At 42.4% G+C, this 27,176-nt stretch overlaps 1 protein-coding gene across 1 annotated transcript; it reads left to right on the forward strand.

Annotated features, from left to right (window-relative positions):
- Positions 1-6,802: 6,802 nt before the first annotated feature.
- On the forward strand, positions 6,803-26,604 carry ctnnd1 (catenin (cadherin-associated protein), delta 1; the record flags this gene model as incomplete). The annotated part of the gene is made up of 22 exons (XM_079219711.1): positions 6,803-6,943; positions 10,273-10,347; positions 10,460-10,585; positions 10,788-11,077; positions 11,180-11,270; positions 11,447-11,637; positions 11,963-12,221; positions 13,303-13,374; positions 14,199-14,349; positions 14,677-14,878; positions 18,153-18,270; positions 18,818-18,974; positions 20,111-20,128; positions 20,371-20,436; positions 20,549-20,676; positions 21,126-21,276; positions 21,371-21,566; positions 21,714-21,907; positions 22,845-22,892; positions 23,040-23,122; positions 24,007-24,061; positions 24,511-26,604. The coding sequence occupies 22 exons, from the start codon at positions 6,803-6,805 to the stop codon at positions 24,567-24,569; spliced, it is 2,871 nt and encodes a 956-aa protein (XP_079075837.1). The 3' UTR covers positions 24,570-26,604.
- Between the last annotated feature and the right edge of the window lie 572 nt (positions 26,605-27,176).

Consider the following 27,176-nt stretch of genomic DNA (forward strand, 5'->3'; position numbering starts at 1 on the left):
CTTACTAGTTTTCAAATCTTGTTTTCTTCTGCATTATGTTTTGATGCTTTTAATGCTTCTATGTGAAGCACTTTGAATTGCCTTGAAAAGTGCTATACAAATAAACTTGCCTATGTATCTCCCAATTATGACTTATTATGACTGTTTCTGCATCTCAATACTGCATTGTATTTCTTAAACTGCACTGCATTTTTTTTTGCTTTTGTTGCTTTTTCACAGTTTTTTCAAAATGTTTTAATGAATGTTCTCAATTGTTTTTAAATCTTGTTTTCGTCTGCATTATATTTGAATTATTTTAATGCTTCTATGTGAAGCATTTTTAGAGAGAAATTAAATTAAATGTATTTTTAACAATTCAATAATGATTTCATAATATTCATATTAATCAAAAGCCACATATGAACTTCAATATAGTTGCACTGTTTTGTGCTGTAACCCTTCAACAATAGCTGTCAGATAACATTAATTAGTCCATTATGAAAAAGTGATATTGTCAGTATGTCACACAACGCCCCCTCCCCTCCTCTCCTCCATGCTTCTCCCTCCTCCCCCAGCGGAGAGGAAGAGCAGCGACAAGTGAACAACAAGCCGAGGCAAGGAAGACAGACTGCATAGGTGGGTGTTTTCTCCGTCTTCTCGAAGAGTGCTCTCGCCCGGCGGCGGACAGTTTTATTTGTGCATGTTTGAAGTGTCTGCTCGACCCCGCCGAGGTGTTTTTGTTGCCTCCTCTCAACTCACTTCTCCCCCGAGCTGCGGGTCGTGGATCGTGTCAGCAGCAGCAGCAGCAGCAGCAGCAGCAGCCCTCGGCTAGGCCTGAATCCACCTCGCAAGCGCTTAATGGACTTTAAAAAACAAGCCTAACACTCTCCAGGATCGGTAATGGCCCGTCTTTCGGCGTCTCGTGCTCGGTGCAGCTGGTTGGGGTGTGTTGTGGGTGGGAAACAGCGGGTGACCTTTTATTTGAGTGAACTTGGTGGTTGTAAACGCAGCGTTAGCAGGGGAGCTACAAACGGCTCAGGCTAAGTGAGCTAGCAGCATAGGTGTATTCCTGTCGCTGGCAGGATGAATAACTTATTTAGAGGGAGAGTTGGGGAAAAGTTACACTCAACGTGTGCATGTAGTCACGGAGGGTTGATAGCGAGGCAGCTAACACGCACACAATGTCCGCGTAACGTGAAGGTTTGCAAACATGGCAGTTTATTACACGAATGGTCTGATTTGTGGGTGGCTGGTTATCACGTTATTACACTACACGTTGAGGTCGTTGCTATTTGCTGTCTTCAAACCATCGTAGCAGGAAGATACCGCGGGCGTAACCGCCAGGTTTCTCCCGGGTTATAAAGGTGTGCAGGACAGGTGAGGGTACACGGAAGTGACCGGCCAGCCTGCCGCGTCACAGACCGTAAGTTAGGTCAAAGTCCAGTCTCGGGCTCGCTTATCAGTTTTCTATTATGTGTTGCACCCGAGACTTTCTGCGGACGGTGGAGCTGCGTGGTGCTTTCAGATGACTAGGCGTGCATGGCGTGTGTCTTTTGGCAGACTTTGGTTACATTTTCGTGTTGAAAGTCTAACTGAAGAGACACTGTTTCAGTGTTTCAGCAGCTGCCCGCACCACGTTTGATGTGGTCTGCCAGGTAGAGGATGGATGGAGGGAGGGGTGGAGGTGGAGCAGGGGGGGGCAAGAACCTGTTGTGTGGGTCTGGATGTGTGGGTGTGGCAAGGTGGCAGGCTTGTTTGTTGCCTCATTCAGTCCCTTGTGTAGAGGCTTGCTACTCAGACACCTTCTCGATTTCTAGTTCTTCAGTGGGAACGGGTGCTGGATTACTCAGAGGGACCTATCTTTGTTAGTGGATCGCTCTTGGAGTAAGCGTTGCTGCTTTTAGTTTGCAGTCCTCTGCCTTGATTTGTTTGTGTGTGTGTGTGTGTGTGTGTGTGTGTGTGTGTGTGTGTGTGTGTGACGTTCCACAATAACAACACACAGACCAACCTGCGATGTACTTGACAGCTTGTCTATAGTAACTGATTTGTTGATTTGTGTTGGTGCAGTCAGCTGATTGGTGAGTCTTAGTGCAGCATGGACATGCTTGTCATATTCCTCCAAAGGTCCTGGGGCATGTCTGTTTCAGCCTGCTGGAACAGACATGGAAAAGATTGGGAGCAAGTGTGGACATGCAGTTTTCTCAGAAATATTCCTTCTGTTAAGATGTAGAAAAAAGGAGGGGCAAAACTCCTAAGTTGGACGTTTCTGTTTGCTGCCTAGATTTTTTTTTTCCCGAGCCATTTTGTCTGTGGGGGCTGAATCTTGCTACTAAGCCAGTTGTTTTAACCAGGGCTATCATTTGTGAGCCTCTGTAATGACGGGCTTTCAGAGCACACCATGGGTGTGTCCCTCTGACACACAGAAGCTGGGGTTTTCTTATATTTGCTCCTCCTCCTCCCTGTCTGTCCCTCTCCAATTATCTCTCTTCCGCTATCTACGTCCAATGGTTACAAACCTACAGTCTGTTTTTATTTGAAAGGTGTGCACGTCATCTTATTTTCTATGCAGTGAAGGACATGTGAGATATGAGATGGTTTACACAGAGCAAAAAGTGCACAGGTTTCTAAATCCGTGAAGGGAAACTGTCGCGCAGTACCCTGCCTCAGTGCTGGTGGTTAGCTTCTTGGAAAGACTTGAGAACTTTTATGGTCCTCACTGCAGCTATTTAACCCACTTCCCTGTTAAGTGGTAGCCACACTTTGATTGCAAGTCACCAGCGGTAAATCTTTACTGACTGCTGAATGTTGGTTTTTAGTATGCAATTTTTGTATATAAAGCAATTGAACAGGATTGTACAATATTTGTCAAATGTATTTCTACATTTTAAATTTAGTATTACTAAACTTCTGAGTTTTGTAACTGATAAGTAAATATCTTTCGATGATTTTGAATGACTTTGAGTTGAAGAACAAGATGATATAGTTGCTTCAATGTAGATTAAATATGTATATTAAATGAATATATTTTACAGCAGGGGCGACAATACACCAACATTTGTTGACTTCCAGTGGACTCGTGATAATACTGTTAGCTTATGACATATAGTCATAAACAAAGAACATAAGATGTTATGTTTTACATATGTAGGGAGTTTTGTCTGATACCTATTTCATGGCAATACTGGGATTACTCATCATTTTGATTATTTTCTATGTTGACTTTTGATTTACTTTGGTTACATTTGCCATATTGTAATATACTAGTGTATCGATTTGGAATATACATACAATTATGACATTGATTTTAAACCATATCCCCTACTCCTTTTAATATGCTTGACTCGGTATCAATATTCAAAATGTATATCCACTTTTTTTAGTCACACATTGTCCATCACACACACCTCTTCTTTTTTTGGCTGTTTCGTGATCTATGAATTACAGTTGCCTGCACGTGTCCTTCCTCGCTCAGAATAGTAAATTGGCGTCCTGTAGATTAGACAGCTGTCTTTGCAGAGGTCCCCAATATGTCTGTGTGGTGGGTGGGCGTCTGCATGTGCACTCTCTGCAGCTACCACACTGTAGGCCACAAGGGGGGGAGGGTTTCAAGTCAGGACGGCAAAGGCGGTAGTATTTGGATGTGGGCCAAGGCTAACACACACACACACACACACACACACAGAGGCCAAATCTCTGAGACCATTCAAATGAGGCTGAGTCAGTGTAGAACTTGGCCAAGCCACAACAGCATTTTACCATAGCTTCACCTCAGGTGTGTGTGTGTGTGGGTGTGGAGGGGGGAACTGGAACAGAATGCTTGTCAGTCTGCCACAACCACGAAGTGATTCAATCGCGGAAATAGCAATGATACCATATGATAATGAAGGAATACACATCGGTCACAATACTCAGTGGGCACTGGGTGAGAGACAGAAAAAGTGGCTGTGAGTGTGCACTTCACAAAGTTTTCAGTGAGTAGTGGACACTGATTGTGTGTGCACATTGGTGTTGGCTCAGGATGCCAAGGGACTTAGCGGTGTAATTCTAGGGCTATCCCATTAGCAGATGCGATTTAGCGTAGCCGCTAATGGCCTTACAATAGATTAATGCTTAATGCCCAGGCTTTGAGTGGCTGAAGCCATTTAAAACTCACTCACAAGAAACTATTCCCTTTCACAAAAATGTTAGTGGTGGGATTTGCGTAGCTGTAGAGTTTGTGTGGTTCTGTCTGTTGCACAGAGGCACAAAAAAGAAGTGTTGATGTTTTGACAGAGCCGCAAAGAATAATTCATACTGTGGTATGTCGACTTATCTGACATATGCCGTCAGTGCTCCATTGCCAAGTTAAAATCTTGGTCCCTGTAATGTAAAATCTGGCGGCTGCTATAGACAACCTTCATGACACAACAAACATATATTTGTAGCTTGCTGCCACATCTAGTTCCCCTTTTTTCTTTTTGAGTTTGGGATCTCAGCAAAGAGATCTGTCGTTGTTGAGTGAAGTCAAGGTTTCAATTCAAGTCGTAATGCATTCTTAGCTTCACACAGGGGTTACATATACCCACTTGAGATCATTTCAAAACTATCTCTCAATTTGTGAACGTTATCCACCAAAGAAGCACTTTGTTGGTTTGTGGTCGGACACCCTGATTGAGGTCAGAGAAAGTAATGGGGCCCCGCTCTGTCTTTCCAGAATTGGAGTGTTTGGCTGGGAAGACAACACAATGCTGTGAGAGATGGATGAGAACCGCACAATGAGAGAGTGAAGGGCTCCCTTATTAGGACAGTTTCCAACAGCTGAGACAGGATATGACACGCTAAATCTCACTGTGGAATGTATGACAATGGTGGTGGTGTGTGTGTTTGTGCGGCTCACATGTAAAGAAACAAGGCAGTATTAACTTCACCAAAACTTCGCCACAACTCTGTTTTAGTATTTAAGGATATAACCAACGTCAGCCAGGTGCAACTGCCACCTTTATTTAGTCTCTGACCCACATACACAATCACTCGTGTGCACACACCCGTGCTGGCATTTGTGCACACTCAAACTTCATACAGGAGTCTTTGTTCACTCAGCCAGTCCAGTGTGTGCAGATGGAGAGCAGATTTGATCTACATGAGTCAGTGAACTTTGAAGTAGAAAATGGTTTTTGGTTTGGAGATGAGCCACGCTCATGTCATCCCGTTATTACACAGACACTGTTAAATTAATCTCCCCCAGATTCCTCAATCCTTCCTCAGCAGTGTCCCTGCTGAGGAAGTCTGAGAAAAGGGACTTTGTCATTGTTTGAATTTGGGTTGGAATGACGGCTTATTATCATACCTCTGTAATCTCGGTTGAGGTCATCCGTGGCATGTGTTCAAGCTGCATTTCTTTCCAAAAAGTCCAGGCTGACATCTTGACAATTTCAAAACCAATTTTACTTATTTTCTTGGCTGTTTTGCACTCTAATTCTGTGAAAGCACTTCTCTATAGCTGCTTCCATAGTTTATGTAATTCAGCTTCCTATTTTGAAATACATGTAGTAGTATGTTGCGTTACCTTGAAATGTGTGGCGTCAACAAACCCACCCTTTACATTTGAATAATCATTCAACTCGGCATGTTAGGAAAGTAAAAGTTCTACCAATTTGTAAAGTTGTGCAAAGTTGTGCCCTAAAACACTAAACATTTGTTTTATTTTAAGCAAAGAGGAAGGAATTCATATTATGCAGCAGCCCTTGTGTGTCTTTAATGAGGAGGTTGCACCTTTTGACAGCTTCTTGTTTTGGTTGGTTGGTTTTTTCAATAAAGGAAACCTAGTTGACTATGCGGAACCACTCATTTACTGTTGATCATTGATTGATGTCCAACACATAGTAATGAATTGACCAGGTCCAGTTTGTATGACTTTTCTTATGATTTTGAATCTGATTTTGAATCTTTCAGTTTAAATACAGATGATGGCAAACAGGCTATAAAGAAATGCTTCTTATCGTAGATGGCATGAAAAATTAAATTGCACCCATTATAACTTGCAGAGTACTGTAAGTATCGTACAAAGCTGTGAAAACGAGGCGTGCCTTGAACACACCCTCTCAATTCACCTCTGGATTTTCAAATTTGGTGTAACTTGATTGTGTGATGCCGTCTCTCGATAACTCCTCTGAATGCCCCACACTTGCACTCGTCTCCCCCCTCCGCCCTCACATTCCCTGCATCTTTGGAGGGAAGAAGTGCTAACGAACTTCACACGCTGAAAACAAGCTTTAATTTTTCCTCTTCATGTATCTCACGTTCTCTCTATTTTTAACTGTGCATTGCTGAAGGTGAAGAAACACGCTAAAAACCTGCTAGTAGTTCGCTTCCATTCCCTGATCAGCTGATGCTGGTCCCACCTTGAATTTGAACTGAATAATCACTTTCGAAGACGGATTCTCAAATAGTGAGCTCTCTCTTTGTCCCAGCTGCTCGTCCTCACTGTTTCTTGCTCTTGTTCTGTCTACTCATGTTTTCTTTGCACCTGCTTCTTTATCTTCTCAGTTCTCTCTCTCTCTCATCTTTATCTTCCCTTGCTTTTCCCTCCTGTGTCAGCTCCTGCTGCCTTTAACCTCTATATTTCATCTTCAGTCGCACTTCAGTGTGTGCATTCCCAGATGTGCACGGTGCCAGGGCCCTTCTGTTTTTTTGTATCTTTGTACATGGGTGGTTCAAGCTGGCTGTCTGTAACTTTGATTGACTCTCGGTGTTGGTTGACTCTCCTCTACTCTCTGGTGTTGACCTTGTCCTGTCCTGTCCTGTGCTCTGCTCTGCTCTGCTCTGCTCTGCTCTCAGCGAGTGAATGGAGCAGTGTGCGAGTACGGCCTCCCTGCTGGCCTCGGTGCGGGAGCAGGAGAGGCAGTTTGAGATGCTGAGCCGAGCTCTGGAGGAGGAGCGGAGGTCGTGTGCCGGCACCCTGCCCCGCCCCCTCCCCAACATGCAGGTAACGCGGAATAAACCACGCCCCTCCCCCCCACACTTTCCACCCACCCTCACCCACATTTTCCATCGAGAAGTCCTTCGGATTCACCCTTGATCCGAGCGAGTTCCTCCAATGTCATCTCCATCGTAACCCCCATCCCATCTGTGTGACTGGCTGGATGGCAGCAGAATCGAAACCAAATCTGTGTGGAAAAAAAATACCTCCTTGGTAGGTTTTTGTCAAGCTGGAGTCTTGAAGTGCGCTGGAATTTTCGGTGTTAAAAAAAGCAACTGAACCGTGTAACCATCATGTTTGTATTGACTTGTCCATTGGAGTTTGCATGCAGAGCGATGTCTCCCTTGTCAGAATGTTTGTTGTTATATTTGGCTTTTCCTGGACGATCGATTGGTTCTTCAGTCCATTAGTTTGGACAAAGACATCCTGTGTCATCAGTTGGGAATTCTTGGTAAACATCTTGGATTACCGAATGTTTCATAGCGTTGTCTGCTGTCTTCATCATCTGTGAGTCATTTACCTGGTTGAGAGACTGCAGAGTGACTTCATGCTCTGAGTTCACCTCCCTGGCAGTCACGCGGCTCACCCGCTAACTCTCGCTCGTTCTTTTACTTCCTTATTGACACGTTCAGTCATTAACACACACACACACACACACACACACACACACACACACACACACACGTCCCTGAAGCAACCTTTGAAACAAGTTATCATAAAACAACTCGGCTCTCTGACTCGCTCACTTTCCCTCTTTCGTTTGCTGCTCCTGCATGTGGGCACGCATTCTCCAGGACACATCCCGGTCACAGGTATTTCTAGTGGCAGATAAGGAGCAGAAATATCAGTTGTGTGTGTGTATTTTAGTGAGAACAGGACAGAAATGTAGCCTGTGCTGGTTCTTATCTCTGGTGTGTGTGTTTACATAGCCCAAAGGCTTCGGCATGCCTCTGCTACTCTCCCAGGCGGCGCAAACCCAACCTCAGTCTTTACTGACAGGTTCCCACATGCTCACATCTGCCCGGCACTTTCTACTATTCTCTCTGATGGAGTCCTTATCTGAACTAGAGTGTTCATTTGCTTAAACTAAGTCTTGTTGATTTGATCTGGGCAGAGTGGCGCTTAAAAGGGCTGTCATTGCGCCTCCTGCAAGTATTAGTTCCAGCTTTTTTATTTTAAATTGTTTGGCAGCACGAGACAACTGTTTCCCTTCTCCAAATCACTGTTGAGAAATCTCCCCCCTTGGCTGTGCCCCTTTGACACCCATTGTAGTGGAGATAAAACTACAGAGATGGCATGAGAGATACGAAGAGCTCCCCCTGTGGCTGGAATGAGAAGTGCACCACACCATTGCCACTCCTAGACTGGCAATGCTGGTGGTGTCGACTCAAAAGAGAAAGAAGTTTGTCTCTTTGTTTGTCTCTCTCTCTGTGGATCATTATTCATTTCATTACTAATTATTTCACTCTTTAATCACATTACCCCAGCCCATTCATGAGTTTGTGGGATTAGTGTGTTCTGTTCAGTTGTTTGTGTTTAAGGGTGTGGCGTTGACATGAAAGCATTTCTGTGTGTTCATGAGGTTTACATACCTTTGCTCGTCATGTAGTGTCATTTTTACCCCCGGTCTCAACCACAAGCGTGTCAAGATGCGTTTTTCACTCGCACGTCTCAAGCAACACACACACACACACACACTAGGGGTGGGGGAAAAAATCGATTCAGCATAGTATCGCGATAGTTTGCGTGGCGATATTGTATTTTTTTTTTATGTAATCAATTATGGGAGGCATCGGAGAAAGAAATGAGAAATGCGCCGTCCGCGTGTAAATCAAACGTCTGGACTTCTTGTCACTCGTAGCGGCGCTGCTGCACGGCGCACAGGACAACATCCGTGACACGCCGCTGGTCAAAGACGTTAACTCAAGCATGAATCAAACTGGCTGCTGGTGCTCTCGTAGCGCTGGAAGCGGCCGGTGTTACGGATTAACATGCGGCCGTGTTAACTGGTGACTTCTGGCCAAAAGTCGCCAGTTGACACGGCCGCCTGTTAATCCGTAACACCGTCATCCCGACGCAGTTCCTGGAGGAGTAATATTATGAACCCAGACACGACGGCGTTTGATGCCCGACCTCTTTGGGATTTCCACAACAAGTATAACGCAGAAATAGTAGTTATTTTCATGGTGGACGGCAGAAATGGAAACTCTGCACGGAGATAAACCACAGAGATAAGCCCCGCCCCCTCTCTGGCGCGTCCAGCTCGAATGACGCGACTATGCAGACTGTAACACAAGCAGTTCAGTTTGTCAGGTGCAACATTTATGAAAGTGTTGGTCAGTTTGTCTGCTTGACGATCACATTTTGCTGCAATAAAAATGATTTAAGTGAGATGAACAGACTGAAAACGTTATCTTCTTTGATACAATATATTGACAAAGTTTTCCTTTGGGGACAATTTGCGGTGAAAAAAACGGAATAAAATTACAATATTCAATATATCGCAGAATCGGGACCCAAGTATCGTGATAAAATCGAATCGTGGGACCTCTGGTGATTCCCACCCCTAACACACACACACACTCGTTTTAATTTATGCCGCTGTCTGATCCACATTTGTGCAGACTTGCAACCGTTTATTTACGCATCAAGTCCAAAAAAAATCTCTACTATATGCACTTAATAGCAAGATTGATTGCTACTTCATTACATTATGCCCATTTCAGTTTACTACATATTGTAAGGGTTTATTATTATTTTACCGTTTTAATTGTTAAACTTTTATCATATATATTTTCTTAAAAGATGACCTATGTCCGCACACGAGCGCGATAATAACGTGACGTTTATGCTCTAGAAACGGGGTTACGGCCCATATCTGGCTGAAACACACAGACAAAGCGTTTAACTGTCACTGACTCTTTTTTTTTTTCATTTTGGCTGTCATTCGATTTTTGCATAATCGTAATGCAACATATTAGAAAGAATTTCATAATTTTTTTTTGCTGCAGCAGCAATGCAACTGAAGATACGTTCACGCTACATGCGACAAATCAACAAGCTACAAGCCATTTTCAGTGTAAGCCGGTTACATGAAACCACAAACGCATGACTACAAATCAAAGTCAATGTAAAATCTGCTTCAATGTAGCTGGCCACGCTTGAGCGTTTTAGTTGCTTTTGTCGCTCGCAGTGGGAACATGGCACTAAAGGGCCTGAACTTCACAAGATAAAATTGGGTGCCATTCAAATGAAAGTTGACGATGGATCCAATCAATGTGTGTTTGTGTGTGTGTGCGTTGGATCCCCTAATATGTATTTTGTCCTCCCTGCAGAACGGACGCATTCCTTGTGATGCAGACATAGAGAGGCTGACACTGAACGAGGGTTACATCAACGGGACACATCATGTAAGCATCTTGCGGAGCCCTTCAGCTCTTTAACTCTTAAGATGGTTAACCCAAAGGATAAACCATGTGAGACCTATATTTTAGTTTTTTCTTCTCTGAAATGTATTTGTAGTTCAGGATGGACCCTGGTCAGATGGTGCAGGAGACATACACGGTGGAGGAAGATCCCCAGGAGGTGCCACCTGTTGTCTCTGTGGAGACCGGTGAAGATGGGACCACAAGGCGCACAGAAACCACGGTAACATGAGTAGATGGAAAGCAAAAAAATAACTTTGCAATATGTGCATTTTACTGCAATAATTGACCGTTTTGTGTTGTATACATTAGTAGCTTGTCAGTTAGGATTCTTTGGGATATTTCCTTTTAGATTGTATAATTTTAAGTTTTTAAATATTAACTGTTGAATCTAATCTCCTGCTTCCCTTCTTTTGCCTGTTAAGGTAAAGAAAGTAGTAAAGACCACTACCACTCGCACAGTTATCCCCTCTGTGTCAGACACACTTTCCCTGGATGGTGGCGGTTCAGTCACAGGCATGGGGGGCTACCCTGCCCCTATGGTCTACAGACAGGGACCCGGAGGTGGCGTGCCCATGGACTACCCCACTCACACTGTGCCCCGCAACTACCAATACGGACCGCCGGTGGGCTACGAAGACTACCGAACTGGGCCCCCCCCATCTGAAGCCTATACAAGCCTGAGCAGGGGAGCTCGCATGGATGATCGCTACAGGTATAGTTTTTGTTGAAGCCCATGTAGACAGAGTAAACATTAACTTTACAATTTAATGGAAGATCTGGCCAATATTTTCATCACTTCCCTGTCCCTCCCCAGACCGGTCCATCAAGACGGTTACAGAACTCTAGATCCAAGCTACAGGGCCCCCAGCAGGAACCAGCTGGACCCATATGCTGCTCAGCCACAGGTATCTTCAACAATCATTGCGTCACTTTTTTCTCAGATTGAATTTTGTGTTTTCATTCAATGCTACGTGTTTGGAATTTAATATGATTGCAGGACTACGCACGTATACAAGACTTAGCATGAGTCTACCGCAGCAATTGGTGTGAGGCCTCTATTATTTGGATTCTGTCCCTGTAGGTTGGGCGTATGGGAAGTGCCATGGAGCTGTCCTCAATGACGAGGTTTGTCCCAGAGCCGTATGGTCTGGAGGATGACCAGCGCAGCATGGGCTATGATGAGCCTGACTATGGCATGGGACACCCAATGCACTACAGCACCATGCCTCGCAACCACAATGCATTCCCCCATGGGCCCCCACGCAGGACTGGGTAAGTTCTGTGTTTTTGTAGTGACTCGTCTGTTTCAGGGATGACTCTAGTTGTATGTTTTACATGTGTGTGTATATCATTTACGTACTATCTGTGCATCATCTTTGAGAGCAAGTACTAATGTTCCTTCTACAATAATAATATTTTTGAGAAAATATGGAAGTAAATGGAAAAAAATGTTGAATTGTTATTGTTTTCAAATCACCACTGTTATGAACAACTTAAGGGCAAACTCGGTTTTCCCCCTTTCCTCTCCGTTTGCATTGATGGATGCCTGTATGTTGACCAACATTTTTTACATTCTGTTCTTCTTCTCCCTCGCCAGGAGTTACGAGGGCACCTTGGACGGCGACATGAGCGGCCCAGGGGACATGTACTTTTGGGAAAGAGCGCCGCTGGCCCAGGGGGAAAGAGGTAGCATGGCTTCATTGGACAGCACTTTAAGGAAAGGTCCCGGTCCTGGCCCCACAGGCTGGCGTCAACCTGAGCTGCCAGAGGTCATTGCCATGCTAAACTACAGGCTGGACCCGGTCAGGAGCAACGCAGCTGCATTCCTGCAGCATCTCACCTACAAGAATGATAAAGTAAGAGATGCAAATGGGAAAGCATATAGTTTGATGGTATAAAGTTGTTTGTTTCCAGTGTGATGTAGGTTGGACTAGACTTTAATTCAAATCAATCAGCTGAGGAATGCAAAGGTCAAAGTGCCATATGTCACGACAAAAGATGATTAGTCATGTGTTTTCCAAGAGTAAATGAGGCATGTATGATAGCAGATATAGCAGAGACAGACAGAAAGTTATAATTGTACCAGTGTGGGAGTCAAGATGAGATAAGGAGTAGTTGGATGGGTGCAAAACATTTAATTGGAACTTTCTCCAAATGTAGATTTGTCGATGTTTTAGAAGAAGATGTTGAAATGCACCTCTGTCCGCATGCTGGTTGTTTAAAGTTGTGGCATTGCACCTGGATTTATAATAACATGAACCAAAGATGGATCTTAAAAATAAAGCACAGCTTAATAAACAAGGGTGAAAAAAAACAGAAAATATGTCAAAAACTGGGGAGACTCTGTCTTAATTCAACTTATTTTTTTGTTAACTCACACTACACGTTTTAATCCGCCTTTTTGCTCAAAACTGTTACTTTTATGCTCACACTGAACGTAAGCACAGATACCTCGGTTGGTTTTGTCCAAAGTTAATTAAAACGAGATGGGTATGACTCATAATGTTGCATCTCCAACAATCTTGATAAAATGAGAGATTTGCAGCGTTACTTTGTGCCATTGTACTATGAACTGAATGTAAGAAGGAATAAAATGAAGCTGCACATGGCTGGAAGATGCAGAATGTTTGTTTTGCTGCAACGTTCCTTTCTATAGGACAACAGGCTCAACAATACACTGTTAGCTACAACATGTGAAATAATACTCCAGTAACATTAAACAAGCTCGCTGTAGTTTTAAGCTCCAGCTTACTCTCCAGGTACATTATCTGCTTCCTTTATACATTTGCACAGCCAGGGTATTCTTCTTTTCTCTTCATAAGGATTTTCCAGGAGGTTTCTTCTTCACTGAGGGTCATAACGCTGCCCTTTGACCTGTGCTTTCATTTCTGGACCCCCGTCTACCTAAATGCTCATGTTAATCTTTTTGCTTTCCAGGTGAAGTGTGATGTGCGTCGAATGAAAGGCATCCCAGCGCTGGTCTCTATGCTTGACAACCCAAACAAAGAGGTTAGTTTGCTGATTCTATTCATGGGTTTCTGTTCATTCCTTACTCACTAGGGTGTTATGGTTGGAATAGGTGGGGGTAAAAGTGAGGCTTGAGGGATGTAGTGTATTTCTTTGGCCTGAGACGAGGTGAACTTGAGACTCGGCTCTAATAGAAATTAGAAAGGGGAATAGAAATAAGCACTACGTCTTTGACTGGTCTTGGTCAAATCTAGGAGGTCAACATTTGTGCTAAATATGGTTTCGGCCAAAACATTCTGTGGTTTTTCTATGATCCCCTTTCATTTAGCAAAAGCTGTGGCAAGGTTTTACTGATCTTTGTATGGGCATTACCAGACAAACCACATCATGCATTCCACTCTCGAGGCAAAGAAACATCTTAATTTCACATTTTATGCTGTACGGCCTGTGACAAATTGGAAGTCTGAGTTTGTATAAGACGACTTGTTATCTGGAGAAATGGGTCAAACTGCAACTGCAAACTCTTTTGTTTTAAGTTCGTGTGTGTGTGGTATGTTGGATGAAAAACTTCATAGGATCATGCAAACATGCTAAACCATTTTTTATTTACAGAACAAATGTGTGTAATAGTGTTTTAAAAACAAGTGACATCCAGTCTTCATTATAAATGTTGAGCTAAAATTAACATGGCTATAGTGAAAATAGGCCAGAAATATGGTCCACTAATCCTTCATTATAGACAATAACTTGCATGAATAGAAATGCCAAAACCCATGTACTTTGCATATTAAAATCTGTCCATTTATGGGAGAGTAGTGCTCTCCTGACTCATGGCTCAATAAGCTCTTATTGCGTCTTTATTATAGGTTCACTATGCAGCCTGTGGAGCACTGAAGAACATCTCGTATGGCAAAGATCAAGACAACAAGATCGCCATCAAGAACTGTGACGGAGTGCCGGCTCTGGTCCGGCTGCTGAGGAAGACCCGCGACCAGGACCTCACTGACACCATCACAGGTTAGAGACAACATGCAGTAGCACAGCGCAACCGCTAACCAATCCGGTCAATGGAAATGGTCTTGCATTACTTTTTTAGTTTTTTTCGAAGACGAAAAAACATCCTCGCTCAGTACTATGGAGTTCCCTCACTTATTAAAAAGTTGGCCTCCTTTGTAATATTTAGATGTTTCTACACCGTTTCATTGTATTGAAGTTTTATATACATTTAACGGTGATTACATTTTTTTTTCATCAGCCTATATTTTAAATTACATTTAGTATGAGTGGAAGCTTCATAATTGAATACAACATTTTTACGTATTGAATTGTTTCCATTTTTTGCAGGGACGCTGTGGAACCTGTCGTCTCACGACTCTGTAAAAATGGAGATTGTCGACCATGCACTGCATGCCCTCTCTGACGAGGTGATGGTGCCTCATTCAGGCTGGGAGCGAGGGACCAACGGGGCAGGAGGAGGAGAGGAGAACTGCAAGCCCAGACATCTTGAGTGGGAGACCTCCCTCACCAACACAGCAGGCTGTCTAAGGTATGGAAAGAAGAGCCGTTTGACCTATGCTATGAAGGAGATGGAAGGAGAAAGGGTTGGTGGTATACAAGGGAGGACATGGAAACATGCCAGCTCAACAGACTGACAGAGCAGTGGGATGTATGAGGGAGGAAGGGAGCAGTTAACAGAACAGAAGAGGGAAGAAAACCTCATGGAGTGGTCTTGGAGAGGGGAAAGAAACTATGTTCATGTTATTCCACTAATAATCAGCATAATAATACAGTCAGACTACAAATGCCTAATGTTTCCTCTCAATCAGAGCAAACCCATTCTACAATACATGTTATTGCACTTAATAAACCTTTTATAATCAGTTTTAGCGGATATAAATGTGTCATCATCTCTGGTTCGGATGGCTTTACTGTTTTTGGATAATATTCATACAAGTAAAGTATACTTTTATAAAACCACGCTTTGAGTTAAAAGAATAAGCACCAAGCCCTCAATGCAAGTCCGTCATTCAAAAGTTTGCATGTGGTACTTGTGCTCATCAGAAGCCTTTTAATCTTGACCTCTAGCACATATAAACATATTCAGATATATTATTAAATTTGATTTTTAAAAGACCTTCGGCGTTAAATGTCAGTTATTTATTATGGAAAATATCCTGCTGAATGGAAGAGAAGTGCAGCCTCACAGTAACTCTTGGAGGGTGAAGAAGGGAAGTTTCCAGGAAGGGGGACAAACAGAGGACAGAGGGGCATTGACTTTTCAAGTGTAAACAGTACGTTCTCTCTGTTATCTATGCATTCCCCTTGACCACACGGTTAATTACAGTGTTTATGTGTAGGTTTAGAAAAGTATGTGTAAATAATTCTTTATCTTGAAGACTATAAAAGTTTGGTATTTGCAGAAATTGTCTGCACAGTATCGTCTTACTATCTATCATACAGTGCATTGACCAACAGTGTTGTATAATCTTATTCAGACATGAAAATCCCTCGCCTTTCGGCGAAATTCGCCGGGGGAGGTCAACTGGCCGGCGTTTCTGAGATTGGAGTGGGACACAGAAAAAAACTGAGGTCGTGATCATCTTAGCAATAGAAGATCTTTGATCTTCGAGTCTTGGCCAATCAGCGTTAAGATGTCTACGGCGGCTTCATTTCCCTCCCACCAGTTTTTTAATGGCAAGCTAGTCAGCTTGCTAACACGTTAGCTAACATTGTTGGAGAGACAGTGAGTGAGATTACTGGCAGCCGTGTGGCATCAGACAGGAGAGCGGCGACTCAGTTCTACCTACTGACACCTGACTACATATAAGGAGAGGACAAGTGGAGATTTTATTCAACTTTTATTTTAATAAAAAAAAACGAAATGAGTTTCCTCCGTAGAGTGGCCGGGCTACTGTTTATATTTAAGGGTTTAAGATCTACGTGTAGGAAAAAGTGTATCCTCCAGTTAATTATAATCTATATAGTTATGCGGTGATAATGATGTCACACAGAGAGAGGTGTGCATGTTCAGGTTTACCTGGTGGAAACATTATTCAGTGTTCTAGACTAACAGTGTTGTTTCCTCAAAGTAAAGTGGTATAACAGTATGACATAATATGGTCAAATAAAAATAAAAAGGCTAGTAAATTCACATATTATGGCATATAAGTGTAATATTATGAAGTGAAAGGTAGTAGTAGCAAAACAATATTCAGTATAGTACAGCAGTATTGCATATTGTAAGTATTAAGTTTTTTATATATATATATATATATATATATATATATATACATATATACACACACACAAGTTTCTCCAGCTCTCCCCAGGTTGGCAAAAAAAGCATCTCAAAATGCATCAGATTGATGATTTAAAATATGGAAGATATCAATTTTTTCATATGGGGGAGCATGCCCCCGGACCCCCCTAGAGGGGTAATATCCTTCTCACCTTTTTCACCCCTGACCCCGTTTTCATGCCTGCTTATTAAGAAGACTAAGGAAATGCATCAGATTGTTTAAACTGAATCATGGTAAGAAACCCTGCTTATTAATAAGTTTAGAATCTTATTCAAGTAAACACTTAGAACTTTTATAGATCACATTACATTTTCAAAAAATGCATTAAAATTGCTCAACATATAAAACATATGCTTTCAAAATAATGGGAAATAGGCTGCAATCACACGAACATTCTACAAATATGGGCTTTAATTACAATATCAGAGGATCTTCAAATTTCTATACAGCAGTTGTTAACTTGGATAAACTTTAACCTGTTCGGGTGAGGAAAGAAAATGGTAATATTAGTAACTACAGACCTGATAATGTGAATACAATACACTGTAGAGAGGTTTGAAATGGGCAATATGTAGATCTTACATGTTCAAATGAAGAGAAAGAGAACTGCTCTAAGTGACGTAATCCAAAAAGACTGCAATCATGAGGAGTTTAAGGTAAATCCAGAACAATCTGAATTTGATTCTGAAGTTTAGTAGAGCTTAAACACCTATTACGTTTAGCTTCATTATGCCTACATCAGCTTGTTCGCTTGCTAACATGCAGCTGCGGATGAAGGGATTGTCTTTAGTTTTGCAGGTGTTTTGGATATAAACAAAACCATTGGTGATTGATAGAAAGTTAAGGGTGCATTTAAATTGGACATTAATATCTGTTTTTTTTTTTAGATATTTCAGTCTAAACCAAGCTGGTCAGTACATTTATTCCCCCCCTTACCTTTTTTTGCCAACTGCAACATGTAAATAAACTTCCTGAACTATGCAGTGAAGTGGAATCAGTGCCCCATGCTGTGGAAGGGAATGTGTCCCGGTATTGTGTGAGAGGGCGGGGCCTGTCACTGGGAAAAACAGGCCAGCACAAAAGACCAAGGCTGCATATCATTCCACAGAGTTTTTTTCTCCCTCATGTTCTTTTCTTTACATCGTCTTCTGCATCAGTGAATAGAGAACTAACTGGGTCTCAGTTTCCACATGTTTCCATCCACCCATTCCTGTTGGATCTCTAAGTAGGACAGAGTCAGAGAGCAGCTGAAGAAATTGGTCCAAAGCTGTTACCTGATCCCACCAAACTTTACTCTCTTTGTAAACCAGTAGATTTAACAGGAGTTTCATTCAAACAACTCTTGGGGGCGTGTTCAAACATTGTGTGCTGGAATCCTTTTGTTGTCACTAAAACTGACTCTTTCCTGTCACCTTTAACCTCTTAACTGCCTCAATTATTTCTCCAACCTTTCACACTGCTAATCCACGTTTTGTTTTGCATTCTTGTTTCCCCTCTTCTCAACTTTCCACGGGTCCAAAGAAACGTGAGTTCAGAGCGAAGTGAGGCGAGGAGAAAGCTGAGGGAGTGTACAGGATTGGTTGATTCGCTCATGTACATTGTCCAATCTCAGATTGACTTTAAAGAAGTCGACAATAAGGTGAGTTGAACTCATTAATATCGGTCTACTGTCGATGTGAACATTTTTATCCAAACAACTGTGGTCCCAGAGAGAGAGCGGTGCAAAGTCTGATAAATTGCCTCAAGTAATGTCACTTGAGTCGTCATTGCTGGGGGCTGAAAGGACTACAGGTTAGAAAGGAAAATTAATCTAGGGGTGTGGAGTTAGAGAGAAGTGAGCTTCTCAGACTTCTGAAGTCTGCTTCTCATCTCCGCTTGAGGCTAGTGTCACTTCAAGCATAACGCATCTTCGAAATCACTGTCGGTTGATGGAATAAAAAAAAAGCGTGATCCTTTTTTTCCTCCAAACTGACCCTAATGAGTGCAACAATGTTATAGGAGTGAAATGTAGTGAAAAGTCGGTCGAGTGCTCTTTTTTTAAAACTAAATGAAACTAGTTAATTAAAACATGAGTGTGTTTGTCTGCGAGTTGGTGATTTGACGTACTTACAGTAAGAGACTTGGCAGAGTTTGCATTCCAATAATCCCCCCCACCACCTCCTCTCTTTTTTCCTCCATCTTTGCAGTTGATAGAGAACAGCGTGTGTCTGCTGAGGAACTTGTCCTATCAGGTGCATCGTGAAATCCCCGGCTGTGAGCGCTACCAGGAGGCCGCACCCCTCAACCAGGGCCCCGCCCCCTCCGGCCAGAAGGGCGGCTGCTTCAGCTCCCGCAAGGGCAAAGGTCTGTGTCGGAGAGAGATAGAGGCAGTATTTGTTAGGTCAATCGGAGGAACATTTGCAGTGATGTCACTGTTGACAATGGCGTCTCACTAAACTGATACTCACTCACACGCACGCGCACACACACACACACACACACACACACACACACACACACACACACACACACACACACACACACACACACACACTTGTGCAAACAAAAGCACTCGCTCACACAGGAATGTTAGCAATTTCCCCAACTGCAAGAAAGCTCATCCTCTCCTGCTGCTCACTGTTTGTGTTTCACTGAGAGTATTGATTTGTATTTTCTAAACTACACACCCCCTTTTCTACTGTTTAGCCGCTTTTACCATGTTATTATATTCATTTAGCGTTTTTCAGCATTCAGATTCTGTATATTCTCCCTGGTATAAAATATAGAAGCAATGCTATCAATGTATGAAAGCTTGACTGTACATGATAACTGTATACATGTGTAAAAAAAAAAAAAATGTCCATCACAATTTCTCAGAGTCCAAGATATTCATTCTACATCAGTGGTTCTCAACTGGTCTCACTCCGGGACCCACCATCACCCCTGAATGACAGGCCGCGACCCAAATCAAGGAACATTCTTAACTTCTCAAATGTATTTAATGAAAAGATGGTGCAGTTTGAACCTGAGATAGTACAGGATATGTATGCCAACACAAAAACAAGTTTAATGATGAACCAAAATGAGCAGCTGGTGACTATGCTAGAGAGGGAACTATTCCCTTTTACTCTCAATTAGCTGCATTTCAATTGAAAAAACTAAAAGTGCATCTTCAGGACACGAGGTATTATGTGTCGGATCACTCCATATCACACACATTCAGACATCAGCTTTCTGGTAAATGCTTACCTGTGTATATAAAATGATAACATGAGCTGCGTTGTCCTAATTATTTGCTTTATTTGACTTTTACACTTGGCATGCCACATTGCTGATTTCTATGTGGTGTCAGCAGCGCTGTTGTTGGGAAGCAGGTGTTAAATTAGGTGGCTCAGTTATGGCTGCTTTCCTCTTACTCACTGTAAATGCTCTCTCTTCCTCCTGTTCTGTCTTCCTCTCTCCCTCCATGCTTCTCTTCCCCTTTTTGCGCTGGGCTACAGATGAGTGGTTTTCCAAAGGTAAGCTCTTTGCCTCTGTGTGACTGCACTTTGCTGCTTCTGCTGTTGTTGTTGTAGTAGTAGTAGTAGTAGTAATAGAGTAGATGAGCTAACAGGTCAGTGTAACTGTCTTAGTACTAACATTGCACGTCTCATGCATCTCAGTTTTAGGTCATAGCATACATCTAACCGAACTAGAAGACATTTACTAACAGTAGAACTTAGCTTGTGTGTGTTTCTCAAGCTGTGATGTTTGATTCCAGGTAGAAAAGATGAAGATGCAGCTTCAGACATAATAGACATTCCAAAGAGGACCGCACCTGCTAAAGGTAACAAAGTCAACACCTTTTAAATATATGTATCATGCAGTACAGAAAAACAAAATATACAGTTTTTTTGTTTCGTAACATTTTTATTTCCCCACTCTCTTCTTCACTGTAGGCTATGAGCTGCTGTTCCAGCCGGAGGTCGTCCGCGTCTACACCTCTCTGCTGAAGGAGTCCAAGAACCCCACCGTGCTGGAAGCCTCGGCTGGAGCCGTTCAGAACCTGTGCGCCGGACGCTGGACTGTAAGAGACGCTATCAAATTATTATCATGCTGCACGTCACCGACACGCCCTGTGATGAATGGACACACTTGTTTTGGAAATATGGTCTAAGATTGGAATCTCAGCAAACATGAACATAGACCTATGCAAAGCTCATAGAGCATGCCAAACAGATATTGTAAGATGATGGTCTTTCAAATCTGAGGGCATTGGGAATGAACTAAGGCATTAGTACACTAAGTATTACACTTTCCAAAGTGCTTACTTGCCTTTTCTTGGCACTTGCCCAAGACCATACACAACTACCATGACCTTCAGAATCCACACATTACGGCACAGGAAAAAAAAATAACCATCTCTTGGGTTAAAGGAGGCATGTCCAGTCTTGAATGACACTTTCTAAGTAGTGTAGCTAAGAAGGGGGAATGGGAGTTTGAATACCACCTGATGAAATCGTCTTGTCTGTTTAGTATGGGCGATACATTCGTGCCTTGCTGCGCCAGGAGAAGGGTCTGCCCATGATGACTGAGCTGCTGGCTCACGGCAACGACCGCGTGGTCCGCGCCATGTCTGGAGCCCTGCGCAACATGGCCATCGACGCACGCAACAGAGATCTACTCGGTGAGACTGAGCTACTCCTACTGTCACAAGGATTTATTGTATGAAGAGCGTGTTTTAAATGTATAGCACTCTTCTCATACTTGTGTGTTTTCAGGTAAACATGCGGTGCCTCACCTGGTGGCCAACCTGCCTGGCGGTGGGCAGAGTCAGCCGGTGCGAGGTCTGTCAGAAGAGACGGTGGTGTCGGTACTGAGCACGCTCCATGAGGTGCTGGGCTCCAGCCTGGAAGCAGCCAAGACTCTGAGGGCCTCGCAGGGAATCGAGAGACTGGTGCTCATTAACAAGGACGGGTAAGGGCTGATATCTGAGATAATTTTCTGTCCATGGCGCATGTGTGTCGCCAGTTTTGAATTGCATGTCTCCATTAAGCATCCTGTATAAGTCTCATCAACTTTTTGATTACCTCTCTGCCTCCCCGTGTCCACTGGGATCACCAGTAATCGTTCTGAGCGGGAGGTGCGTGGGGCAGGCCTGGTGCTGCAGACAGTGTGGGGCTACAAGGAGCTGCGGCGCACTTTGGAGAAGGACGGCTGGAAGAAGACGGACTTCATGGTCAACCTAAACCCTCCCAGCAACAACACCAGAGCCAACGGAGGATATGAGGACAGCACTCTGCCGCTCATAGACAAAGGTCGGGAGGCAAAAGGGAAATGCATGCATGTAAAGTGTGCTGCACTGCAAGGCCAAATATCTCAGAGTTTAATTTGTTAAAGTATTCAGTGTCTCATGTCTAAAATGGTCCAGTTTGAGTATTAGTTTATTGCCTCAGTGTTTGTATTGCATATTGAACTACCGCTAGAAGTCACACCATTAGGGGTCAGATGTCTATCACTTTATTACTGTTTACTTTGCTAATGCATGGCACATTTTTCACGTGATCATTTTACTTTGCACACAGGTCCACTCCGATTGCTCTAAAGACTGAATTAATTAAAATATAGTGTTCAATTGCAACAGCTTAAAGTAGGGCATTGAAATGCTCCATTTCCAGTGGTTTTGCCTTTTGCATGTCAAGCATTTTACTTAAAGGGATAGTTTGGATTTTTAATTTGGAAGTGGGGTTATATGAGTTGCTTATCTACAGCCAGTGTATTATCTTAACTAGTTCGGTAATATACTTCGTATAAGTACCTCACATAATCCCACTTCAAATATCAAAATGTTCCCTTTAAATTCCACAGATCTCTGCTTTATATTCTACAAACATAATCCTGGCAGTGTTTCAAAAAACAATCACCACTCCTCACAGTGTTGCTGTGTATCTATGTGCTGTAGTTTATACAGGCTGTTTGCAGAATGAAAGAGGAGTCGCAATTAATTCATAGATGTTTGTCTCAACCGGCTTGGCCTGTTTTTTTTTTTGTTTTTTTAAGTTTCTAAACCTCACATATTACAACATAAACTATATATTTGCAAATACTAGCTGGATCATGCCTGCCTCTTGAAACTCTTTACAAGTCACTCGCACACCTCCACACTATTCTATCTTTGGCAGTAGCGGTTCTCACTGCCTCACTGTGTGAACAAAAACATTTGATGCTCATGGTCTTTGTGTCTTTATTACACAGGTGGCAAAGGAGACCGGGAAATGATTCCAATGAATGACATGGGACCAGGCAAGTGAAAATATGCACACAGACACAACTGGCCAGTGTCACACTAGGCTGTGTTATTGGCATGTGTAACAGATGAAACTTGTCAAGGAGTATTTTTTGTCACACAGGCACACTTTGCTGGTTAAACATAATGTTTGTCCCCTTCAGATGCCTACTCCACATTGGACCAGAGAGGGAGAAGGAACACTCTGGATAACACACTCGAACCTGCTGACAAAGATGCAGTACAGGTAAAAAATAACTGGCCACATGAACACACACTCTTCTTACACACATAACCCTGCATGACTGCACTTTAATGAAAATAATTCCCTCAAGCCTAACATACTTTTTTTACATACTTTACTTCCCTACATATTCTAGAAAACTAAAATCTTAGCTCATGACTTTTCATGACAAGCTCATGACTTTCAAAAGTGGGTCTGTAACAACTTGCTGTACAGTGTCGAGAAATCATTCACAGGATGTTATGGTCTGTTATCTTATTATCCCGGCCTCTGCAGCGTCTCTGAGAATATTTCCAGTTCATTCAGGAGACGTCACTGTAAAGCTGATTAACAATAATAATCGTTTTAGATTGGATATTGATTGCACATTATCACTTAGCTGAAAGATCGAAAATGGTTGGAAATATGCAACTAGTTAATCATGTGCAACACACGTATATTTGGTGGTTCCAGATTTCAGGACTTCCTGCTAAAAATGTTACCGTGTGAATGGACATGCTCTCACACACATCCACAGACGGCATGTTGATGCACGTCTCGTTAAAGCACTGTGGTTGATTTGTGTCTTTCACATATTTCTCACCGGTGTTCTTTTCTCCTACCCTCAATGTAACGTAACATGAAACTAACCTTTTTATTAATCCTTCTTTACTTTTTCATCTGATGCCCTTATTTCCCTCCACTTTTTTTCTCTTTTCTCTCTCTCGCTGTTCTTTTTCTGTGGTCTTTCTATTTCATGTTTTCTCCTTTTGGGATTTTCCCACTCAACCCTTTTATTTCTGTATTTGCCCTCTCCTCGCTGTGTATACTGTCTCTATGTACGTCACTTTTTGGTCTCTCTCCTTTCTCTATCACACACTCCTTCTCTCTCTGTATCGCTCTCTTAGGGAGGGATGTATGGGGAGAGGCAGGCCTCTTTGCCTCTAATGGATTCTTACGATGGTTAGGCTACACCCACTGTCACACTGCATGTCAGCGCATGGTATGTGTGTCCCACAGGCTGCTCCTCTAAACTCACTGCATGGCCAAATATCTTAGTTGTGTATTAAGAGTTGTGACTTTTTGTGTGTTTGACAGTGACCAGTATTGTTGAGCTTCCGTTGTACTGTTTGTGGACTGTTTTTTTTTTTTGCTTTCCCTGCTGGTGTAAGAAGTGAAAAGTGTAAAGTGATTTGTTCTCCTGAGATGTGTTTTTTTTGTCTAACTTGTGGTGACTTTGTTGCCAGCAGCCACTATTCTTAATTGTATTTTATACTTCAAAATATATATATAGAATTTAAGCCCCTGCTGTGAATTTTAAATGAGTGATTCTTCCCGCCTAGGCATGAACGCCTCACATTAGCTGCTCCACATGATCAATTCCCACACTTGTCTCTCTTGGTCTCTTGCAGAAAAACTGATTGTGTGCATCACAAGACGACAACCTCCTCCCACCTACTGCCCTTGCTGAACTGACTATGGGGGGCAACTACACTATCGATGGGACTAAACTCCATCCTTTACGCTCAAATCCTCTGTCCCTCTTCACTCTATTGCAGCCTGTCTTCTCTCTTTCACTTTGTTACATTCCTCCATTGCAGCTGACAAATTAATGGAACCACTCAGAAAAAGCTGACGTGGATCTGCGCTCCCTGTGGACAACCGGACGAGACACTATGACCACTTTGTGCTCTGAAAGTCCCTGAACTACAAAATACTAACCACTCAGTCAGATCCCGTGGCCACAACACTACAGCTCCACGCTACACTACTACACTACAACTTGCTTGGACAACACAAATTCTCTCTTTGACGAAAAGCAGAGACTGTGGCTACATCTGAGAACTTTTCTATTTCTTGGAGGTGGGAGATTAGACGTAGACCAATCAAACTAATTAGAAAGTCGGGATCAGAACAGGACACTTTATGTTGAAATTTTGCATAAATGGCTATTACACTCTGACGAAATCAAGGAAACGTTTACTTCTCTCTCTCTCTCACTGATGGTTAAATACTACAAAAAAAGTTTTCCTATCACTGATCTAATCAGATATGTGTAAAGCTTCTGTTTTTGGTAGTGGTTGTTCCTCTTCTTGCTTTGCTCTGTACCACAGTGATGTACATGTGCCAAATGACACTGCTATTGCTGCGACTGCCAATACTCAACGCAAGAACTTTACACAACTTTTACAGCAGCTACACTGAAAATGCTTTGTTATGTGTGCATGGGGATGCTGCATTTTCTGTATTTGATTGTGATCCATAAATATACAAGGGTGGTGGTTTCAGTATGGATATTCCCACAGACAGAAATAGAGCAGACAGGTTATTCTCCATCTCATTGGAATAGACGGTATAGTCCATTTCTGTTAAATGTAAAGCCCCTTAATATTGTAATTCTTAGAAGATATCACAGAATTTGTGGGGTGCATTTACTTGTATCTGCAGGTCTGTCCTCTTATGAATGTGTACATACCAGACGGTCTCTAACAGCATCTGTGTGGGCTAACTGGAGTGCCTCGCTCATTCAGAATAGGTCTGATGGGTGTGCCCAACATGACATGGGTGACCAATCATGGTGTCTTTTTCTCAGCAGGTTACTAGTTGAGAATACTGTATATGGGACTCATCGGTTTTCTATTCTGCAAAATAATATAATATGTGAACTTGTACGTATGTAATACTGGATTCTTGTTAATTGAATTGGTTGTTTTTTTAATAAGATATACAACTCTTGAGTTCTTACTGCTTCTCAAACCCATAGCCTAGCTGGCTTTAAGACTACAGAACAGTACATGGGAGAAGACGCAGTATTGTCTGTTTTTGCCCGCATTTCTTAAGTACAGTGCTTGTTCTGTAGAAGAATACTTATTCTTAGTGCCGAGTGAGATGTAGATACTTACTGAGTGGATGATTAAAAGAAGCACTAGGGGGTATAATTATATTTTTTTTCTTTCTTTTTGTTACCTTTTTAATTTGTTTGTTTTCCATGAAAAATTGAAACAGACAGAGGGTGCCTCTTTTTCTCAAAGTAACAAGTTGCCTTCGAGAATGGACTGGCCAAAAGAGGAGAGCGAGGGTTTGTGTTAGAGCATCGTAGTGTACGGAGGCATAGACCAGAATTTGCTATTGGAAAAAGTGGAGAAAAAAAATAAAAGCACATTTAAACTATATACAAGAGTATATTTGTTAATTTTAATGGTTTTATGTATTTCTTTTTTATATTGATTTGGGTTCAATTATTTGTGGGTGCTCTTGGTGAATGCATATGCAATCAGTTTATCTTTTGATTGAAAACATTCAGTCTGTATCTAAATTAAATGCAAAACAAGTAAGCTAAACAAAATCCTCCAATATAGCAGATACTGGATCACTAATGAAAAAAAAAAAATCTCATTCTGGACTTCACCTTAATCTCTTTGCCTTGGCTCTTAAAGTTGCACATTCTCATTTATGAATGAATCATGTAACTAGCAATACTGTTTTTAATAAAAAAGAAAATGATTTTTCAGAGTTCATGTTGTGCCTCTTGTTTATCACACTATTGATAAAGGATTCAGTGAAGAGAAGTCATTGTGAGCTTTACCGGTAGTTTCCCCTCGCTGTCATGTGACCGAGCGGCCAGTAGGTGGCGCTTTGAGTTGGCGGCCCACTTTTGCAACTGTCTGCGACAACTTTGAGCTGGGAGGGAAGCAACGAACATGTAATGCCTCCGCGACTTCGGAGTTTAACGAATGAACGTACAGCTTAATGGTGCAGAAAAACCCTCGCAAGTGCAACAGATGTATAATGCAACTGGTAAGTGTTATTTTAAGCTGACGCTCACTTTCCTCACTTTAGCTGCGGAGTGCGAGCTTTACGCTGTTCGCTAACATAATTATCTAACTAGCGCACTGCGTTAGCTTTACGCGTTCATTCTGCTGGGCTCACGCTACATCATCAATCTACTGTTTATAATTAAGGTGGCCATTTTTTTTTTCTTCAATTTGTCTGCTAATGGTGTAATGCTAACTAACTTTATGCTGCAGCGACCAGGAGACTTAAAGTCCCGCAAATCTTAACGTAAATGACATAAATG

The sequence above is a fragment of the Taurulus bubalis genome (genome assembly GCF_910589615.1).
Source record: "Taurulus bubalis genome assembly, chromosome: 6".
NCBI classification, from domain to species: Eukaryota; Metazoa; Chordata; class Actinopteri; order Perciformes; family Cottidae; genus Taurulus; species Taurulus bubalis.